We start from the raw sequence: 21,517 nt of genomic DNA on the forward strand, positions 1-21,517 counted from the left end.
TATAATTATATTTCAAGTAAATAAATAAATATGTGTGTACATTGAAACTAATTGGTTTAAAATTTAAAACGAAAATTCTCTGCATCCGAGCTACAGTGATAGTGGAGTAAAAAGTTTGGTTCAATCTTCTTCGCTGCCTATTCAATTATTTTTATTCACCAATGAAATATTCACAAATTCCTCTTACTACAAAACCATTCTTAGCGCCTTGCGTGGAGTTTCTGAAGAAGCAGGCAATCGATTTGGGATTGCCTATTGAGGTTTATCATGCCAGCGGCCCAACCAAACCAGTTGTTGTTATAACATGGGTGGGGCAACGCCCAGAATTGCCAACAATTGTTTTGAATTCCCATATGGATGTGGTGCCCGTATACCCCGAAAAGTGGACGCATCCAGCCTTCTCTGCTGACATCGACGACGAAGGCCGGATCTTTGCGCGGGGTTCACAGGACATGAAATGCGTGGGAATGCAGTACTTGGCAGCGATACGTGCCCTCCGCAAGAACGGTGTCACCTTGAAACGTACTATTCATGTGATTTTCGTGCCAGGTAAGTAAATAGGGAATTGTAAACCAGACACAGCGGTTCGAGCGTGTACCTTAACGCGTTTAACTAATCTCATTACGTGATTTTATGATGCTCATCTCCATATTTATGAGTCTTGTTTACTTTTCTAATGTGCTATTTAAGCATTTAAGCATGCTATCTACGCAGATTAAATCTATTCAAATGTTTGCAGATGAGGAAATCGGTGGCACAAAAGGAATGCGAGTTTTTGTTAAGTCGAATGAGTTTAAAAAACTAAATGTCGGCTTTTCCCTTGATGAAGGTGTTGCATCTGTAAATGAAACCTTCCTGGTTTATTATGCGGAACGAAGCATTTGGCGTATGCATTGAAGTTATAATTTTTTATTTGCCATTTCTCAGATCTTTAATTTTACTGCAGAAGTCAAATTTATTATTAGTGGCACTGCTGGGCACGGTTCCTTGCTGCACAAAAATACAGCAGGTCAAAAGTTGCACTATATACTGAATAAGTTAATGGAATTTAGAAAACATGAAGAGGATCGTTTGGAAAACGATAGCTCCTTGACGATTGGTGATGTGACAACAATCAACTTCACCATTGTTAAAGGCGGTGTGCAAGGTAATGTGGTGCCACCCACAATGGAAGCAGTTTTCGACATGCGTTTGGCGTTAAATGTAGATCACGACGCTTACGAGAAACAGGTGTGTAACAACCGAGGAGGGTGATTAAATGACGAGCGGACATGATTCAACAAAGAACATTGCTTTATTCATCGTTTAATTTCAATTTACTTTCACAATACAGTTAAGGCAGTGGTGTACGGAAGCTGGTGGTGGCATTGAAATTGTGTTTGAGCATCAGCAGCCCAAGGTGGAAGCCACAAAAATTGATGATTCCAATCCTTTTTGGTTGGCTTTCAAGCAAGCAACCACAGAACTGTAATTACTAATTTCACTTTCTACAAATGCCTAAATTATTTTTATTTAATTTTTCTCTTTTTTTTATTAATTCTTACTTTTACTTTAGTGGCCTCAAAATCCAAACACTCGTATTTCCTGGTGGCACCGATAGCCGTTATATACGCCACATTGGCATTCCTGCCATTGGCTTTTCACCCATGAATCATACGCCAGTGTTGCTGCACGATAACGATGAATTTTTGCAAGCCGATGTCTACTTGAAAGGAATTGAATACTATAAGAAAATTATACCAGCTGTTACAAATGTTTAGCAGATTTTTATTCTGTATAAAATTTTGTTATTTAAGGATTTTATGTACTTTTATGTGATGAATGATTGGAAATTAAATAAAAAATCCCCCTTATAATGATTGCTTACTGTTACGGTGCCTGGCAAACGTCATCGAACATTTTCATTTACTTTATGAGTGTTGCGGCAATTTCAGCTTTATTCGTAACTAGCGTACCCTCGCCCGCTTCGCTAGACGATAAATTCAATGATTTGCTGAAAGAGAATAAAATTAATACGAAACAAAGCAAATTCTTTGATACAATTTCATTCGAACTTTATTGTAACACTTTTTGGTAGACAACGCTTTTGGTTTTTTCATCTTTCGCGTGAATAATGACGATGGTTTGCCAACTCGTGAGCAAGCTACATACAATTGTCCATGAGAAAAAATTGGGTATTCTAAATTAATACTGCACATTTGTAGAGACTGTCCTTGCGCCTTATTAATTCTCACAGCGAAGGCAAGGCGAATAGGGAACTGCAAACGTTTGAAATCGAATGGTAAATCCGCCGCTATCAGTGGAATTCAGGGTATCAAAATGTCTTCTCCTTTGTACTTCCCTTTCAAAATTGTTGCTTCGATAACGTTACCCATTAGCTTCTTCACAGCGAGTCTGGTACCGTTGCAAAGTCGGGGCACATTACTATTGCGCAGCATAATAATCAGTGCTCCAATTTTTAATCGTAAATTATGAGGTGGTAAGCCTGGCAAATCGAGTGAGTTTAAGAATTCAGTTGGATAATTTACGACCTCATCTTGATCAGTAATAGTGTCCATTGACTTATACGCAACTATGTCACCAGGTATTTGATCTAAAATAGCTGAATTTATATCATTGACCCCTTATTTTTCCCAGCTAAAATTGCTCTTTCGCTGAGTCAATCATGGTTTTTGTAATGTTGAACTATGTTTGGAAATACACTCTGTATCAATGCCTCTTTAGACTGTGCAAAAGTGCAGAAATTGTTAGGCAATGTTATCATTCCTGTTGTTTTTGAAAAAAGGTTTATTTTTTTTGGTTAAAAAGTGTTTTTTGAAGTTTTGAAAAACACTTCGCTCTAACAAATTTCTTCTCAGTTAATTGCTGAAAATTAAATATTTTGAAAAAACTATTGTATTTTTTTTTTTAATTTAACGTTTTTGAGAAAATTTTGTTCTTGAAAAAATGTCATACTTTTGTAAAAGTTTAAATTGATTTGTTAAAAAACATTTTTTTCCGCTTTGAAAACCACCCCCTCGAAAAAATGTATTCTCTATTAATAGTGGAATACGAAATGCTTTGAAAACACCATTTTTTTTTTTTAATTTTGTTTGGTTTTCAGAAAATTTTGTTTTGAAAAAATTTCATACCCTTGAAAAAGTTTTATTTTATTTTATTTGTTTAAAATTTTTGAATTTTTTTTTTTTTTTGTAATTTTAGAAAAACACCTCTTCGAAGAAATTTCTTTTATCTTTTTGAGGAAAATTTGGTTTTGAAAAAATTTCATGCTTTCGAAATTTTTTATTTTACTTTATTTCTTCAAAATTTTTGAAAACAATTTTTTTTATAATTTTCGAAAAACACCCCTTTGAAAAAATGTTTTCTATGTGTCATAGTGGTATTCCATTAACTTTTAGGATTATAGTCAAATACTTACAAATATCTACGCTTTCACAAATAGCAACAATAAACAAATTTCCTCAAAACCAAAAAATTTACTTTTTTTCTAAAAAAATTCTAAACAAACAACGTAATAAATTTAGAATTTTGTGTTCACGAAAAAACAGTATTGTTTTTATTGTATTAACTGAAAACCAAAATGTTGCAAAAAATCGAAACAAAACTAAATTATTTTTTTGTGTTCATTTGGTCCATATGTTCCATAAAAAGTTGATATGGTAAATAATATGCAGGGTCTGATATACGCAAATTTCCATTGACCATTATAGTGACAAAATTATCGATCACCAATTCCAACAGGATTTCAAAATCAGAGTTGTAATGAGTTGTTTTGTGGTGTACTTCTGAAAAAATGAGAAATAAACAAAATAAATCTAAAAATTCGAATTCTTTATCTTGCCTATGTTCTTATTACCTTTGAATTTTTCCAATGAAGCACCATTCGTTTTAAATTTTCCAAGAATTTTTTTTATCATTTAACCGTCAAACAGCAACAGATCTTGCAAAATCCTTGTAATCAATTGTCAACTAATCGTATATGTCATTGTTTGTTAACCACTTGTTTTTAAATAATATGTATATATTTCTTCTAAATGAGCTTGGGGGCATTGGCCCTTCAATATTACTCTCATTCCATCTTTTTGTAAATCAAATTACTTATTGTCTAACGACAGGTGTAATATTTTATGGAAGAAATAAAAAAAAAAAAAAGTTTCATTCGAATCATTTGAAATTTCTGTATACAATAACGAAAAATTCAAAAAAAGTTGTACAAAATGAATGTCGATTCGAAACATACTTTAATCTAAGAATCGAGCAAGTTTTGTTTTGTACAATATTTTGGTTTTTTCTTTTTTTTATATGAAGAAAATATTTAAAAGAATTTTTTTTTTGCTAAAAACCTTCCCCTAGTGGATCCCTATAATATGAAAAAAGAACGAAAAAAATTGGCCTCGTATCGGCCCAAAAAAATGCGTACAAACGAACATCATTTCATTTTTATATATATAGATATTCTGTGTAAATGTTAAAACATTCATTTACGTTCATTACATGTTTAACGGTTAGTGTGAATGTAAAAATTACAAAAGAAACTCGTAATTTTATCTTTCAGCGCGAGTTAGTACTAACCTAAAAAAGACATCTTTTAAAATTTCATGATATTCAATTCATTAGTTCGTGAGTTGTTGTGCTAGGAGTGATGCTACTTTTGTTGTTTTCAAAACAATGAATCCTAAAGAACTTCGTGTTCTAATTTTACACTGCTTCTTGATGGTAAAAAATACCGTTCAAGCGAAACAATGACTTAAAAAGTGTTATGGGGACTCCGCTTCATCAGAAACAACAATAAAACGAGGGTTTGCTGACTTGAAACGTGGTCGTAGAGACACCAGTGATCCATAACGGAGTGGACGTCCAAATGAGGCGGTAACACCAGAAGACATTAGAAAAATCCACAAAATCGTTTTGAATGATTGAAAAGTGGAGTTGCGTGACTTAACTTATATCGTAAAGATATCAAAAGAACGTATTGGCTTTATACATTTTGTCAAAAAAGTACCGGGAATTGTTCCATTAAACGCAAAATAATAGTTTAATTATCAAAAGTTAGGCTCCATCAAAATAGGCTCCATTGGAAGCAATACACTTAGGCCAACGATTTGTCCAGTCATCATCAAAGCACCTTTTAAACACGTTCGAAGAGATCTTTTTCAGCTCCTTCAGCGAATTGCCCACAATGGCCTCTATCGATTCAAAGCGGCGTCCGCGAAGTGGCAATTTAAGTTTTGGAAAAAGGAAAAAGTCACAGGGGGCTAAATCTGGTGAATACGGTTGTTCGATAATATTTGATGATGATATTTGGCGAGTTTTTAGTCAAAAAAGTGTTCACAATATGATCCCTGTGAGACGGTGCGTATATCATGGTGCTAGATCCATCAGTTTTCTTTTCACAAATTGGGCCGTTTCCTACACACATTCTCTCTCAAACTACCCGTAACTTCCAAATAATATTCTTTATTTACCGTAGAACCATTTGGAACGAATTCCGAGTGCACACCACCATGATAATCAAAGAAAACGAATAGCATGACTTTCACTTTTGACCGACTGATGTGGTTTTTTGGGTTTTGGCTCATGTGGATAGCGCCATTGAGCCGCCTGTTGACTAGTTTGCATGTCAAACTCATATATCCACGTCTCGTCAACTGTCATGATTCGCTAAATAAACGTTGGGTCCGAATTCACTTGCTCAAGCATGTCTTCAGCCACCTTCTTCCGATGAATTTTTTGAAAAAAATTCTACTCTCTTGTAACGAGTCGAGCAGCCACGCGTCTTATGCCCAATTGATGGTGTGAAATGTTGCGAAGGTCCATCAAACTTAAATGATGGTTTTCCAGCTCCATAAATTGAACTTCGAATGGCTCCCACATCCACCGTATTCGCCAGATTTGACTGTTCGCAGACCTAAAAAATGCTGAAACTGCGGCCTATTTTGAGGTAAAAGATAAATCGTTCTACAAAGTGGTATTGAAATGTTACGAGTAGCGTTAAAATGATTGCGCTGTTCTTGATGAAAATCACGTTGATGAATAAAGCTAATTTTGAACAAAAAAAAAACGTGTTTTCTTTGTAACGCCCAAGACTTTTCAGTTCATTTGTTATATCATCTTTGAATGATTCTCTTTGAGCGCACCGCAGAAAAAATTTAAGATCTGGCTATTGCATTCAGAGGATCCCGACACATTCATCATTCACATTCCATGCGTTATCAAATATTAAACAAAAAAATGTTTAAACGAGTTCACAATCATAAAACGGCTTATCTATTTGTAAGTACAGGCATATAACTGTCGCTTGGAAATTCCATATGCTGGAAATAGTATTAACCTCAACTTCATAAGAAAAAGTGGAATAATTAAAAAAAGGCACGCCAATAGAAACCAAGTTATATTGGAGCCGCGGAAAAACTAACTATATTTTGGGATTTTTTCAGCGGAACAATGAAATAAATCTAAATTCTGAGAAAATCCCTTTATTTTGCGTGTCATAAAATGTATAAATTATTGTTTTTAAAATAATGTCAAAGAAAATGCCGACGGAGTCTTTTTTCAATTTTTAATTTACGTTTAAAACGGTTTTTTGTACATACTAGTTATATGTACATACATACAGTGGTTCGCGACTACCATTCGGAAGTGCCTGGGTTCGAATCTCCGGGCATGAAGCACCAAATGGTAGAACAAGTTTTTTTCTATTAGCGGCCGCCCCTCGGCAGGCAATGGCAAAACTCCGAGTGTATTTCTGCTATGAAAAAGCTCCTCATAAAAACATTTGCCGTTCGGAGTCGGCTCAAAACTGTACGTCCCTCCACTATATAAAGTATGTACATACATTTATGATCATTAATATAGGTACCCATTTCTTCCCCATAAACCCTTCTTATTTTTGAATGTTTCCTTCCCAACTCGCTTCCTTAAACCTCTCCAAAGTAATTCCGAGTCTGACGGCATGTATACCTCGCGGACAGTGCCCCGTGAGGACGCCCATGAAATTTGAGAGCTGAGATTTTGTCATCCTTAGAATATTTCTCGAATGCCTCCGATCCACATGTGACTAGAAGGATTTCACGACCTTACAAGTTTGTGTACTTGCCCAGCGCTCGCTGAGTTGACCAGAAGCCCATATTTCCAGGAGTAGACCGCAGGTGGTTAAGGGAGTCTCCTTTCGCAAGGAAACTAGCTCTCACAGGCTGAGGTTGGCAAGCTCATACGGCTCGCAGTTTGCCACAATGACCAGGTACCCAGATTAGCCTTATGTCAAAGACTTTGGTTGCAATCAAAATTGAAACCAGGCATTCCCTGACCAGTTTCGATTGCACCACAATTGAGTCCAGGGCCCTAATTGCTGCTTGGCTATCGGAGTAAATATTTACCTTCTTAACAATTGTTACGCAAGTGAGGAGCCAATCAGCTGCTTCTATGATTGCGGCTACCTTTGCTTGGAACACACTGCAGTGATCCGGTAACCGGAATTTGAGTCTGATGGGGAGCTCTTTGCAGAATACTCCTCCTCCAATCCTTCCGTCCAACTTCGAGCCATCCGTGAAAAGGTTCACCAAGTCCTGTCCCCAAGTGTTGCACCCAATTCACTCCTCCCTTGATGGTATATGGGAGGTCCGCGTGGACTAAGCGAGGGTATACACTGATCCGTTGCCAGGGGGATGAACACAAATTTTCTAAGGATACTTGAGTGTCCGTAAGTGAGGTCGAGCGTGAAGACCGAACCTCTTAGGTTGATTGACGGTAGGTGCAGCACCAGTTTTGCCCGCGATGTATACAGGTTCCACATTTAACATTACATTAAGCGCAAGAGTACGAGTAGTTCGAAGCGCTTTATAATGCTATTATAGAGCCTAAATACAACTCTAGGCGAGAGGCCCCATATTTTGCCCATGCCGCTCTTGCGTCCATATAGGGCTATATTGTTTTGCCTTCCTTACTCTCTCCTCAATGTTAAGCTTCCACGTTAGCTTACTGTTAGGCCTAGGCACTCCACCTTATCAGAAAGCACCTTTTGAGGGAAATTAAACTCTGGGTATTTTATATTTCCTCGTGAATAGACGAGCTCCGTCTTAAGAGGATTCGCGTATATGCCGCAGTCCGCTGCCCAACGAACAACTACATCCAGACATTCCTGCATCAAATCATACAGGGTATCTACAAGCCTTCCTCTAACAATTAGTGCTACGTCGTCCGAGTAAGAAATCACCCTGCAGCCCCTTCTCACCACCTCCTCCAGAGAAATGGTGAGAGAACACCGCCTTGCGGAGTGCCCCTACTCACCTGTCGGACAAGTTCTATCGCTAAGCATTCTGTCGATAAGTCTGGTAAGGTGGGCTCCAACCCCCAGGTTATCCAAAGATGTAGTAATTGCTCTACGTAAGGCGTGTTTTCTAAAAAAAAAATTTCTATTTAAAGTTCAAATCAATGCATAAAAATTTTGAGTTTTATATGGAATTTTAATAAAGGTGATGGTATTTATTCAATAATTCTTGGTCGAAATTTTTGCTCAAAATAGTTCCATGCCGTCGTAGGATGAGGTTTTTGACTCGTTGTCTTACAGCCCATAGTTTGGCATATCACTATTCTGGGAAAGGTAAAGTTTTTTCTCATTTTAAAACGAAACAGAGGTCTGCGTGACTGTATCCAAAAGAACGATCGGAATTATGAAAAAAATTCCTGTATTTTGCACTCCTTCGCACCGAATAAATATTGTAATCGAACTCACTGACAAAACTGCCAAAAAATATTATCGATCAGTCATTGCATTCAGCGGATCCTGAATCTGCTTGTTCTTTATTTTTCCAAAACTGAAATTACGGATATGACTCTGGAGTACCAGTTTTAAGTCACTTGAATCCATAATGAAGAAAATATCGAAATGAGTTAGTTATCTCTTCCTTTTAAGGGGGTAGTATGGTATTTTTTTTTTTCATTTTTTTTTTTTTTTTTTTTTAAATTATTCTATAACATCTTAAGATTATTGTGTGAAAGTTTGAAGTGCATTAGAGTAAAATTGACAAAGACACAAAGGATTAAGTATCTACCTCTCCAACCGGATTTCACGCTGCCGAAAATAGCTACCTAATCTTTAAACGCGTTTTTCTCACACTTGCCTTTTTTACGGTCGGTGTCCACTGTAGATTCATATCTACTGCACCGATTCTTTTCAAATTTGGTTTTTTTGTTTCTTTACTTTATTCACGAGGTAATGACGTCGAGTTTTTTTTTTTTTAATTTTGTCATATTTTAAAACAACAAAGTTTTCAAGTTTTTTTTATGAAAAATCGGTGTTTTGACTTCAAAGCGCTTTAAAAAATTAAAAAAAAAAAAAAAAAAAAAATTCGACGTTGTTACCTGCGAAACTTTATTAGCTGATGAAATCAATTTGGTTTTTTGATTTTAGTTGATCCAGTAATGAGTTCTGAGGGACACCGCAATAAAACTTTTTTATGAGACGTCCGCGAAGATTCGCTGCCACCAACTCATTTCTTCATAAAAATCAATGAAAATTTCACACAATATTCTTTAAATATGACTTTATAATGAAGTAATTTTAAAATTTTGAATAAATCAACTGTGTCGACAAAAAAAATTTCGAAAAATATGCTTGTTTTACACCGAATTAACCATACTACCCCCTTAAAGAGTGAAAGAAGAAATATACTTTTAATGTTAAATATTGTAAAGGGTTTTTCAATTGGCGCGGGTCGATTTTGGCGCCCTGTGGCAGCCATTTTGTTTTGGTGACATCTGTCAAATCTTTTTTTTATTATTCAGTTGTTTATGCCAAATCATCATCGCAAGTTACACGATTGAACAGCACGTTCAAATGATAAAACTTTATCATCAAACTGAGTGTTCATTAACGCAAACGTTGCGCACATTGCGCCGATTTTTCGGTAGACGTGGTGGCCCTTCCAATTTCTTATGGCCCATATTGAACCATATGGACCTAGACGACATGTGGTTCCAGCAGGACGGCGCTGCGTGCCACACAGCCAACGCCATTTTATTCCATTTCAATATCTACCCGCCCTTATTGAAAAAACCTTTATTTTATGTTGATAATCTGCGGTTTTTTGCATTATTCTCGTTTTATCAGTTGAGTGTGAAAAGGGGCTCGTACTCGAACATAAGTATGCTAACTATGTACGTGTGTATGTGTAGACACGTGTATACTCCTCGCCTCAAAGTGCTTAAATAAAAGAACTATTCAGTTTAACCGCTCAGTATTCAAAGTTCCCTCAGTTAGATAGCTAAAAAGTTAACGTCTGTTTCAACTGTGCGCGTGGGGAAAGTACGGCCAACTTAGTTGCAATTCTTACAAGTGCACTTGTGTAACTTACATTATAAAGATAATATTAAATTTAAAAAGCAGATAAGAATTAAACCACGTAAGAGAAGAATTTTCGCAATGGTTTTGCACAGAAACTCTCTGTCTATAGTGAAAAATCCACAAAACAAAAAATAAAACACATTTGATAATTTGTTTACTGTTACATTGGCTGATAGCAGTGTAGAAATAATCAATTGTTGATTGTAAAATTGATAATTAATTGCTGGTGCTTTAATCTTACTCATTGTATCAAGAGTTTTACTGAAGCCACCAATACTTTTTAAGTGGAACATTTAGTGCGCTTACTGATGTGATCAAATAGGAAGGTGAAACTGCCAACCGAAAAATAGTATATTGTATGACATGTATCTGAGACGAATCTTAAATTCAGGAGCCCCTTTCAAATTGATCGCATACTAACTAATGAATATATGTATTTTAAATTACTGAGAAATATTATTGTAGACTGCTGTGAAAATGAGCCCCTGGAAGGATAATGAAGAGATCGAAATATTTCGTGAATACCTGCGTATAGCCAGTGTACAACCGGACATTGACTATGGTAAGCATGACTAAAACATTTATACAAGGTGAAGTCCAAAATAAACAAGACTAAGCTAAAATAGAAACGACGGGGTTTTGTTCTGATAACTTCGAGTTTATTTATTCAAAATAATCCCCTCTGGTCTCGATACACCGTTTTGCGCGATCTAAAAGCTTTTCGAAAGAGTGCTTCAGGTCATTGACCGTAATGCCCTTCAGGATGTCTGTACAAGCCTTTTGGATGGCCTCTACGAACGTAAAACGTTTTTCAATTTCATGGTCAAATGCAATTTTCCGAGTAGGTAGAAGTCACAGGGAGCCATATTGGGCTAATATGGTGAGTGATTGATGGTTAAAAAGCGATTTCTAGTCAAAAAATCAGTCACAAGAGTGGATCGATAGATGGTGCATTATCATGCAATAAGCGCCAACTTCCTTCTTCGCGGTATTCAGGACGACAACAACGCTTCAAAATGCCAAGATAGAAAATTACATTGACGGTTTAGCCCGTTGGCATGAACTCTTTGTGGACAATTCCCTTGGAATAGTAAAAACAAATGAGCATCGACTCAATTTTTGACTTCTCCAAACGCAATCTTTTGGGTGGGGGCTCGTCTGGGGCCTTCCTTTCGCCACTTCGACACTTAGTTTCAGGTTCCCGTTTCACCACCAGTTATAGTCTTGTAAAGGAAGTTCTCTTCTTTTTTCGCCTCTTTAATGAGGTCTTTCGAATGTTGAATTCTGAGCAATTTTTGGTCCTCAGTTAATTTGTGCGGAAAGCAACGTGCACAGGCCTTTCGTAAGCCCAAATGATCAGTTAAAATGCGATAAATCGATGTTTTAAAGACATTTCTTTTCCGATTCCATAGAAATTTACGAACGATGGAGTTTTCAGTGATAACTGATTTTGGGCCGCCCGTATGATCATTGTCATTTATGTCCTCTGAAACGTGTAAACCACTCATGAACTCTAGCACGAGATAGACAATCATCGCCATAAACTTCAATCATTTCATCAATTCAAATGTTTCGGTAAACGTTTGACCGATTTTAAAACTAAATTGGATATTAGCTCTTTGTTCGATACTCATTTTTGTACCGATGACTTTCTCTGGAAGTCAGCTAGGGATGTAACGCACTGAGTTATTAGAAAGATGGCGCCATCAAAAAAATTCTTATGTTGCCAGTCTTCTTTATTTTGGACTTCATCTTGTAAACGTTAATTTTTTAGGGATAAACGCCTTTTTTTTCAAATAAAATACAAAGAAAAAAATTGGCTTCTTTTAGCGTACACATAGAGTGTTTGCAAATAATTTCGAGCAAGTGCCAGCTCGACTGCATTATATTCATATCATTCGGCCAGCCTAATTTTGTGCCATTTTTCCAGCATAACTAAAAGTCCTTATCCCTTTAATAAACGGCCGAATCTTGACTTTTAAATTTATTAGCATAGTGACTAACATATTGACCAGTAATTTGACGTGCTCTTACAAAAATTAATAAGTATGTATGTATAAAGGAGTGACAATTGTCATAATTATAAAAACTGTTATATTTTGGCATGCAGACAAAAATTCGAAACAGCTGACAACCGTCATTATTATTGTTATGACCTATAGCCCTACAGACAGTACTGAGCCCTTTCGACAAAAATTCCAACACATTTACAAATATTTTATTGGTCTCTAATACATGTGCATTATCAGAATGGCTTATACAACATTTTTTAATGGGGAAATCAAATATTTCATTTGATATTCCTTTCGCCTTGTCGGGGTGAATTCTATCTCTCTTTTACCAATAGCAATTTCATATGAGTGAAAAACATATCTTCTTCTTCTTCTTAATTGGCGCGATAATCGCTTACGCGATTTTGGCCGAGTTTAACAAAGCGCACCAGTCGTTTCTTTATCGTGCTAACCGGCGCCAATTGGAGACACCAAGTGAAGCCAAGTCCTTCTCCACCTGATCTTTCCAACGTAAAGGAGACCTTCCTCTTCCTCTACTACCACCAGCTGGTACCGCATCGAATACTTTCAGAGCCGGAGCGTTTGTATCCATTCGGACGACATGACCCAGCCAACGAAGACGCTGGATCTTTATTCGCTGCGCTATATCTATGTCGTTGTAAAGCGATATCGTCTGCGATATTCGCCGTTGCCAACGTGCAAAGGTTCAAAAATCTTGCGAAGAATATTTCTCTCAAACACTCCAAGCGTCGCTTCATCGGATGTTGTCATCGTCCACGCTTCTGCGTTATACGTTAGGACGGGCATGATGAGAGTCTTGTGGAGTGTTAGTTTTGTTCGTCGTTACTACTCAATTGCCTACTTAGTCCAAAGTAGCACTTGTTGGCAAGAGAGATTCTACGTTGGATTTCAAGGCTGTCATTCATATCGGTGTTAATGCTGGTTCCTAAATAAGCGAAGTCTTTTACAACCTCGAAATTATAACTGTCAACAGTGACGTGAGTGCCGATACGAGAATGCGCCGACTGTTTGTTTGATGACAGGAGGTACTTCGTTTTGTCCTCATATCTACTGTACTTTAAACGGCAAGGCAACTCATTTGTATGCTTACACATATAATTTGGCTGTTCTGAAAAAAGTACTAGTGCGAAATTTTGTTATGTTTGTTGTATGGTCGCCATAGCCGAATGAAAATGCGTGAATTCGGATCTCCGTGGATGAAACACCGAATTGATATGTAAGAGTTTTCTAATGAATACAAAAAAATATTAACTTTGTATATTTCTAAATAAAACATTTTATGATAACGAAAATGAGCAATTTTTGCCATCAGTGCTGATTACTTTTTGATAACGAAAATTAGTAGTTTTGCCCATCCGCTGATTACTTTTTGATAACGAAAATGAGTAGTTTGATTATTAGTGCTCAGAAGTTTGTGATGACGACAATGAGGAGTTTAGTTTACAGCAGTTATTACATTGTAAGAATAAAAATGATTAGTTGCCTTGCCTCTTAGAGCATGGTAGATATATTTCTCAGTTATAAGAATTAGCTGTTGGTAAAAGAGAGATAGAATATCACACCGACAAGGGGAAACTATCCGTACTTTCCCATGGCTAGAACGAAAATGTGTAGTTTCATGAGGATAGTGATTATAATATGAGTGCCTATATGATAGTCAGCTTTCTTGTAAGGTGAGGACACTATTATAACGCTGAATCGGGCTACTACATACAAATGTTCACACAAGGGGATTTCGCTATAGAAGCCGATTTGTTTTTTCTGGCGAAATAGCAATACGAACGTAAACAAACAAATAAGGCAACAAAAATGAAGCGGGCACTTTGATATTTAAACCACAGAATTATAAAAAACAAATACCGTAAATGTAGTTGTTGCTCTGGCGAAGTCACTTTTTATGAACTCGCCTTTATTTGTAGGCTCCATTTCTTTATTTTTATTAGACTCACCAAGTGAAGCCAAGATCTTCTCCACCTAATCTTTCCAACACAAGAGAAGACTTCCTCTTCGCCGTAAAGCGCACACAGCTCTGACTGCATTTTACCTTTATAATTATTGCAGGGCTAGTACTGCCTCTTCTTGTCTTTATTATGCATGTATGCAAGGCAGATAGATTTACAAGGTCTGGCCAATAACTAAAACAAAAAAAAAATTGTGATGGCAGCCGAATTCTGCACGATTAGTTGACATGTATTCACACACCCGTCCAATCACTCGTTGCTCAGATGACAACGTACCACATCGGCGAGACTGTTTTGATTTTTTTCATATATCACTAATACAATTGCACGATCATTTCACACTCGTCCAATCAGTTAGACATTGTGTTAAATTTTTTTGTATATCACTAACACAATCTTAGTTTTTTCGTAAATAATTCGGTTCGTGACCCCAGTTACGTCAGTCTATCAACTAATTCTGTCAAATTCACTGAAAGCCGAATAACGGTCTGTTATTGACCACACCTTTTCAATTGTGACCCCCATGGCATGCAAATATATTTGGTACAAAGCAAAGGCTTTTCGACGGGGCCCTACTATCGAGTGACTATCTGATGGTAGAGAAGATTGTTCGAGCAGTTCACCCAGATATCATCTTTTCTAGAATCGTACCATTGTATCCACTCGTACGTGGCCTAGACAAGGCTATAAAGCTCATAGCGGCGTCAGCAGATCAGCGCCATACAACAAGTTGATAACTAACTTATAAGCTTCTTTAAATAAAGTGGTTTTTTTTCATCGTAAGAGGAGTTATCAATAAAAGTAAAGAAAGTGCTCTTCTACATCAAACAAATTTTAAGGGCGAAAATACTCATCTCAATTTGCCATGAACTATCGAGAGGCAAACACTTTTCTACCATTCACTAACTAACTGTGTTTCTTGCTCGAAGTGTGTTTCGTTTCTACGTTCTTCAAATTATGTAGTTTGATAAAATATACGAATGCTATCCTCAAATGAGTCCTCATAACTGAATATGAAAACAAATATATTTTTAGCACCAATCGTGGAGTTCCTGAAAAAACAAGCCACAAATTTGGGATTACCTATTGAGGTTTATCACCCCGGCAGTCCCAGTAAACCAGTTGTTGTTATAACATGGGTCGGGCAACAACCAGAATTGCCAACAATTGTTTTGAACTCTCATATGGATGTCGTACCAGTGTACCCTGAAAAGTGGACGCACCCACCCTTTGCCGCTGAAATTGATAAGGAAGGTCGGATTTTTGCACGAGGTGCACAGGATATGAAATGTGTGGCCACGCAGTATTTGGCAGCGATACGTGCCCTACGAAAGAGCGGTGTCACCTTGAAACGCACCATCCATGTGATATTTGTACCAGGTTTGTAAAATGAAAACAAGTTTAGGAGCTCAAATTTTGATTATTCTCTAATTGCAGACGAGGAAATTAGTGGTGAAATGGGAATGAAAGCCTTGGTCAAATCATCCGAATTTAAAAAACTAAATGTTGGATTTTGTCTGGACGAAGGCATTGCATCTGTAAATGAAACTTTTTCACTTTTCTATGCCGAAAGAAGCCTTTGGCGTAAGTTATATAATTGTGGTTTAACTTCAGGCAGATGCTAAAAAGAAAAGAAAAAACAAAATTAGAAGATGTAGTATTTTTAACTTGAGTGTTCGAAGCACATCTACTAAGGTATTATTTTAATTTGATTTATTACATTGCATTTCTTTATATTTCAGATGTCCACTTTATTATTAGTGGCACTGCTGGGCATGGTTCCTTGCTGCACAAAAATACAACAGGTCAAAAGCTTCACTATATACTGAATAAGTTAATGGAATTTAGAAAACATGAAGAGGATCGTTTGGAAAGTGATAGTTCTTTGATGCTTGGTGATGTCACAACTATCAACTTAACCATTGTTAAGGGCGGTGTGCAAAGTAATGTGGTGCCACCTACATTGGAAGCAGTTTTCGACATGCGATTGGCGTTAAATGTAGATCACGACGATTTCGACAGGCAGGTGTGTACTTAACTATGTTAAGATTAGATTAGGTTGTCCCCTATGGAAGTAATTGAGGAGTTGAAAGTTCAATCACGAAAGTTTGTCGTTTCCAAAAATTAAGGTAGAAACCCTACATTGGACATTTTTTAGCTTCGCCTACTGGTCCTCTGTTCGAATTTCTAATTGGATCAAACCATTGAAGTTTTACTTCAGAATGCCACAATTGCACACTGATTTGCGCAGATAAGGTAAAATATTTCTCAAATGATTGATGTTGCTTCAGGTGTTATTAACAATACAATTAATTTTAGTTCAGATCGTCTCCAGAGTCAGAACTAGGATCCCATTTTCACCTTGCAAATATCTGCTGCGTCAGCAAAAGGCTTCATAGCAGCAGCAAATGCTCTAAGTTACAAGAAATTGAAGAAAGCGATTTCAATTCATAAGTCAATAAAAAAATTAATACATTTTTTTCGATTACTTTTTATATTACTTTGAGGAATCGAATGGAACTGAAGGCAAAAAGATATTTTTCAATTGCATTCAAGGGAGTTAAAAAGAATTTATTGAATGTTCAATTCCTTTCAAAGTATATACCATATATATATTATTTATTTCTTTTTAACAAAATAGTTTCATATTGGCGAAACTTTGCAACTTCGCGATCGGCTTTAAATTTAATTAATTCACAAAATAAAATCTTGGATTAGGTGAAATAATTTCTTGTTTTAATATTAGACTTGGCAATTTCCGCTAATAACTTCTATTTGTACCATTTTTTACATTCAAATATTAATTAAAATTTATTTTTTAAACCGTTCGCAGTTTGTTTCCATTTCAGTAAGAAAATACGTTTTTGCTACCATTTTTACCAAAAAGCATTTAATTTGTTCCACTTTAATCACCTTCTTAAATAAAGGGTGTTTTTTTTAGAGCTTAGGTTCTCAAGTTGGCACTACTTTTTTCGTAGATGGTCTTTTTGACAGCTGTCACTTGATTTATGCTCAGTTTGGTTTGCCATTTCATAATGAATAGACTTACACCTGAACAACGTTTGCAAATCGTGCAAATTTATTACGAAAATAATGGTTCGGTTCGCGCGACGCATCGCGCGCTGCGTCCAATATTCGGTCGACATAATCGTCCATCAGAGTCACTAATTCGATTAACCATGGAGCAAAATTGTCGCATTTGGAGTGAACATAATCCACAAGCCATTGCTGAGACGCCGTTACATCCTCAAAAAGTCACTGTTTGGTGTGCTCTATGGGCAGAGGGAATCATTGGTCCATATTTGTTTAAAAATGAAGCCGGCCATAATGTTACAGTCAATGGAGAGCGCTATAGAGCCATGATTAATGACTTTTTCGTGCCTGAATTGGACGATGTTGATGTGGACGACCTTTGGTTCCAACAAGACGGCGCTACATGCCATACAGCCAACGCAACAATCGATTTATTGAAGGAAACTTTTGGTGAGCGCATTATCTCGCGCCGTGGACCTGTGGCGTGGCCTCTAAGATCGTGCGATATAACACCGCTGGACTATTTCTTGTGGGGCTATGTGAAGTCGCTTGTCTACGCAGATAAGCCCGAGACGATTGACGTCTTGGAAGAGAATATTCGGCGCGTTATTGCTGACATACGGCCCCAATTGCCAATTGCTGCAAAAAGTGGTCGAAAATTGGGCCTCTCGGCTGGAATTTATTCGAGCCAGCCGCGGCGGCCACTTGCCCGAAATCATTTTTAAAACATAATGGCAAACCCTTATCTTTATAATAAAGCTAAATTCTTGGCCATAACATTAAATTATATACGTTTTATTTCATCTTGAAAACCTAACCTCTAGAAAAAACACCTTTTACAACCTTTTGTAAGGGAGTGTCAAAAATCGAATGTCACTAGTGAACAAATCTTTAAAAACGTAGCTGGCTTTAGAATAAATGTTTTTGAAGGCGATACAAAACTTAAAAAAAAATTAACTTAATCTTTTATTAAAAAATTTCTTATATTTGTAACACAAGTTGTACCTACATATGTACATATTTATGTATCGTTTGCCGATTTTTCACTACTAAAGTTAGATACTTTTGCTTAAGCCCTCAACTGACTGTTATCAAAGGTTACCAGGCGCGTGTCTCTTACATGACTACCCACCTTTTTGTCTCACACGTATTTTGATTTCATATCTACCATCTTATTTAGACCCAAAGAGTATAAGTGGAATGTTCTTTGTTGATACCGGATTAAATTCAACTTCGTTACATTGAAGGCTAGACAAACACTGTAAATTTGTTTATTTGCATATATAGTCTTTAGATTACAGACTACGTTAAGCTAATGCACAATACAATAGTTACTAAGAAAAAACGATTTAAGAGGATTGACTAAGTTGGCATACGGTCAGAAGAGTTGAAAAACAAATTTAAGTCCGCACATGCCATTGAAATCGGAGCATTCACCCCATAACTGATTTCCGAGAAGCCAATTTTTAAGGTTTCATACTGTCGAAGCTTCTTTCAGGAACATTAAATTGATTTTTACGCAGAAAGGAAGAACAATAAATAGTTTCAGTAATGATACTAATAATAAATGAATTCTATAGAATAGATCTTCTATTATCAAGAGTTTTTAAGTCAATCAATAAGCATGGAAATCGATGGTAAAGGTTCTGAAAAGATCACAGATCGGAGCGCAAACCGTAGAAAAACTTTCTGAACTCTCTCAACCTGCTTTGATAAACATATTATATTTGGTACGGTCTCCAGATGAAAGCGGCATACTCTAATCTTGATCTAACAAAAGCACAATACAATATTTTGAGAGGGTATGGGTTAAGAAATGCAGAACAATGTCGACGTAAGAATGCTAGCTTCGAATATGCCGTGGCTAGTGAAATTCAACTAAGAATCAAAAATAACGCCCAATTATTCAATTTCTTTAATGGATTGCAAGGGGGAGCCAGCAATGCTACACGAAGTATGCAAAGTATTGGTCGATTTAGCAAATTATACGAGAAGCATTTGTTTATGTTTAGCGAGAAACGATTTAAATAGCACCAATTGTGGACATTGTGTAAATCGCATTGTAACTCGAATATTTGAAGGTCATCGGCATACAACAAATATTCAGCAAACGAAAAGCATGAACTAATATGATTATTAAAGATAATAAACAAGAGGGGCCCTAGAATGCTCCCCTGCGGGACAACAGAGGGCGCAATAAATGGACGTGATGTCCCATTATAAACACCTACAACGCAGTGTCTACATATTAGACAAAATCGTGCAGTGAATACCCATTGACGCAAGCTTCGACAAGAGTATGCGGTGGGATACGCTTTAGAGAAGTCAGTGTAAATTGAATCAACTGGAGATATGTTTTGCAGAGCAGAAATGCAGTAATCACTGAAAATAGACAAATTGGTGACTGTGCAGCGGCTGGTGGAAAGTAGGATTTTGACAGTAAAATATAACTTTTCATTCACTGTCAACAAGTTTTGAGATAGACGATAGCTTCGAAATCGGTATGTAATTGCTAACATCGTTTTTATTGACACTCTTAAATATGGGGGTAACGAATGTCAATATCAAGCCATCAACAAAGATACCAGAGGACAACAATTTATTAAAATCATTTTAGGAGGCTCTGTAAAACACAAACAGTTCTTCAGCAATATAGTCGATAGGCCATCGCAGCTAGTGGGCTTAGATGTGGGCTTGAGCTTCCTAATGCCATTTACGACATCAGTAACGGATAAGCACAATGATCCAAAATTAAGCACGGAATAACTCATAGAAAGCAAACTAGAGTTCAAGTTCAAGTCGAGTCCAAAATTAGAGCAAAAAAAGTTAGCAAATACATTGGCAGAATCTATGACGGAATTTGCACATCTCATATTGGCACCGTCACACATGCTTTGGCACCGTCGGACAAGAATTTTTTATTGGGTGAATTGCTAAAAGGCCTTCGAGTTCGAAATAATATTGTTTTCAAAATTCAAAATATAAATTCTGTAGAAAACCTTCTTCAAACAGTTTAAATCGATTAAATGGCACGGAAAATTAGAATAATGCTCTGGGACACCAGTCCTTTTATACAGTTTGCGAAAATTGTTTTTCAAATTCTTTAGATGCCTTAGCCATTTGATATGCCAAGGTGTCGTGTGCTTTCTTATAATAAATAGGAATGTGCTTCAAATACAACTCAAAAATCTTAATTTTAAAGTAATGAAAACAAAAGGTAGCATCACCGTCATGTAAGGCATCACCCCAAGCAATACTTAATAGAATTTCGTTAATAACTGAAAAACCACATGAGTTATAGTTGGGCAATACTTTCAGCTAGCCAAATGTCAAATGTCAATCAATGATTTTGCAATAAAAAATTTCCTATTTTCTTTTTTTCTTGATTTTTGATAAAGCTAAGGACGTGGTGCACAGAAGCTGGTGGTGAAATCGAAATTAAGTATGAACCAAGAGAGCCAAAAGTGGAGGCAACAAAGTGCGATAATTCCAATCCCTTCTGGATAGCCTTTGGCAAGGCTACATCGGATTTGTATGTTATAATTTCTTTCTTTCATTCTATGTTTATTTTAATCTTTCAATTTAATCAAAACTTAGGAGTCTTAAAATCCAGCCACTTGTTCTTCCCGCCGGTAGTGATAGTACTTACATTCGTGAAATTGGCATTCCAGCGCTTGGCTTTTCTCCCATAAATAATACTCCGGTATTACTCCATGATCACGATGAATTCTTACAAGCCGACGTCTATTTAAAAGGAATTGAAATTTATAATAAAATTATATCGGCTATTGCAAACGCATAAAGCATTAAATAAAAATTTAATTAAATTAAAATAATATGCATAATAGTTGCAAATTTTAGTACCTGAGGGCATCATTTTTATCATTTTATAAACGCATAGAGTGGGGAATTGATTCAAAAAATTGTTTGGCATTCGTTTAATAGTTTTTTACTTTTATGGTACTTTAATTACACGATTTCGCTTTTACACGGTTTTTAAATCACAACAAAAAATTTGTTGGGGTCTTATTCTGGTAGTTGTGCGTTATGCCATTTACCAGTATCGTTCAAAGTTACCAAGCGCACACTTTTCCAAACGTCAACCGCAAATACAGGGTGGCTGATGAATTTTGCTACATTAAGAAACT

The 21,517-nt window shown here is 36.4% G+C and overlaps 2 protein-coding genes across 9 annotated transcripts in view; both read left to right on the forward strand.

The window, feature by feature from the left end:
* LOC129238567 (aminoacylase-1-like) overlaps positions 1-1,891 on the forward strand; it is a 34,435-nt gene extending 32,544 nt beyond the window's left edge. For all 5 annotated transcript variants that reach the window (XM_054873635.1, XM_054873636.1, XM_054873632.1 and 2 more), the window contains exons 3-7: positions 205-549; positions 740-886; positions 947-1,230; positions 1,334-1,467; positions 1,556-1,891. In XM_054873635.1, the coding sequence (XP_054729610.1) occupies positions 205-549; positions 740-886; positions 947-1,230; positions 1,334-1,467; positions 1,556-1,760 (1,115 nt within the window). In that variant the 3' untranslated portion in view covers positions 1,761-1,891. The remainder of the gene's footprint in view (positions 1-204; positions 550-739; positions 887-946; positions 1,231-1,333; positions 1,468-1,555) is intronic.
* The window catches only part of LOC129238568 (aminoacylase-1-like), a 54,106-nt gene extending 32,899 nt beyond the window's left edge, over positions 1-21,207 (forward strand). For 2 of the 4 annotated variants that reach the window (XM_054873640.1, XM_054873639.1), the window contains exons 2-7: positions 10,808-10,904; positions 15,372-15,716; positions 15,774-15,920; positions 16,079-16,362; positions 20,768-20,901; positions 20,967-21,207. In XM_054873640.1, coding sequence (XP_054729615.1) covers positions 10,820-10,904; positions 15,372-15,716; positions 15,774-15,920; positions 16,079-16,362; positions 20,768-20,901; positions 20,967-21,171 — 1,200 coding nt within the window. In that variant the 5' untranslated portion in view covers positions 10,808-10,819 and the 3' untranslated portion in view covers positions 21,172-21,207. Of the gene's footprint in view, positions 1-10,243; positions 10,401-10,807; positions 10,905-15,371; positions 15,717-15,773; positions 15,921-16,078; positions 16,363-20,767; positions 20,902-20,966 lie in introns of those variants that run through there. The other 2 variants (XM_054873638.1, XM_054873637.1) reach the window with 2 other exon arrangements.
* Positions 21,208-21,517: the final 310 nt, after the last annotated feature.

Source organism: Anastrepha obliqua, chromosome 2, assembly GCF_027943255.1.
Source record: "Anastrepha obliqua isolate idAnaObli1 chromosome 2, idAnaObli1_1.0, whole genome shotgun sequence".
Lineage (NCBI taxonomy): Eukaryota > Metazoa > Arthropoda > Insecta > Diptera > Tephritidae > Anastrepha > Anastrepha obliqua.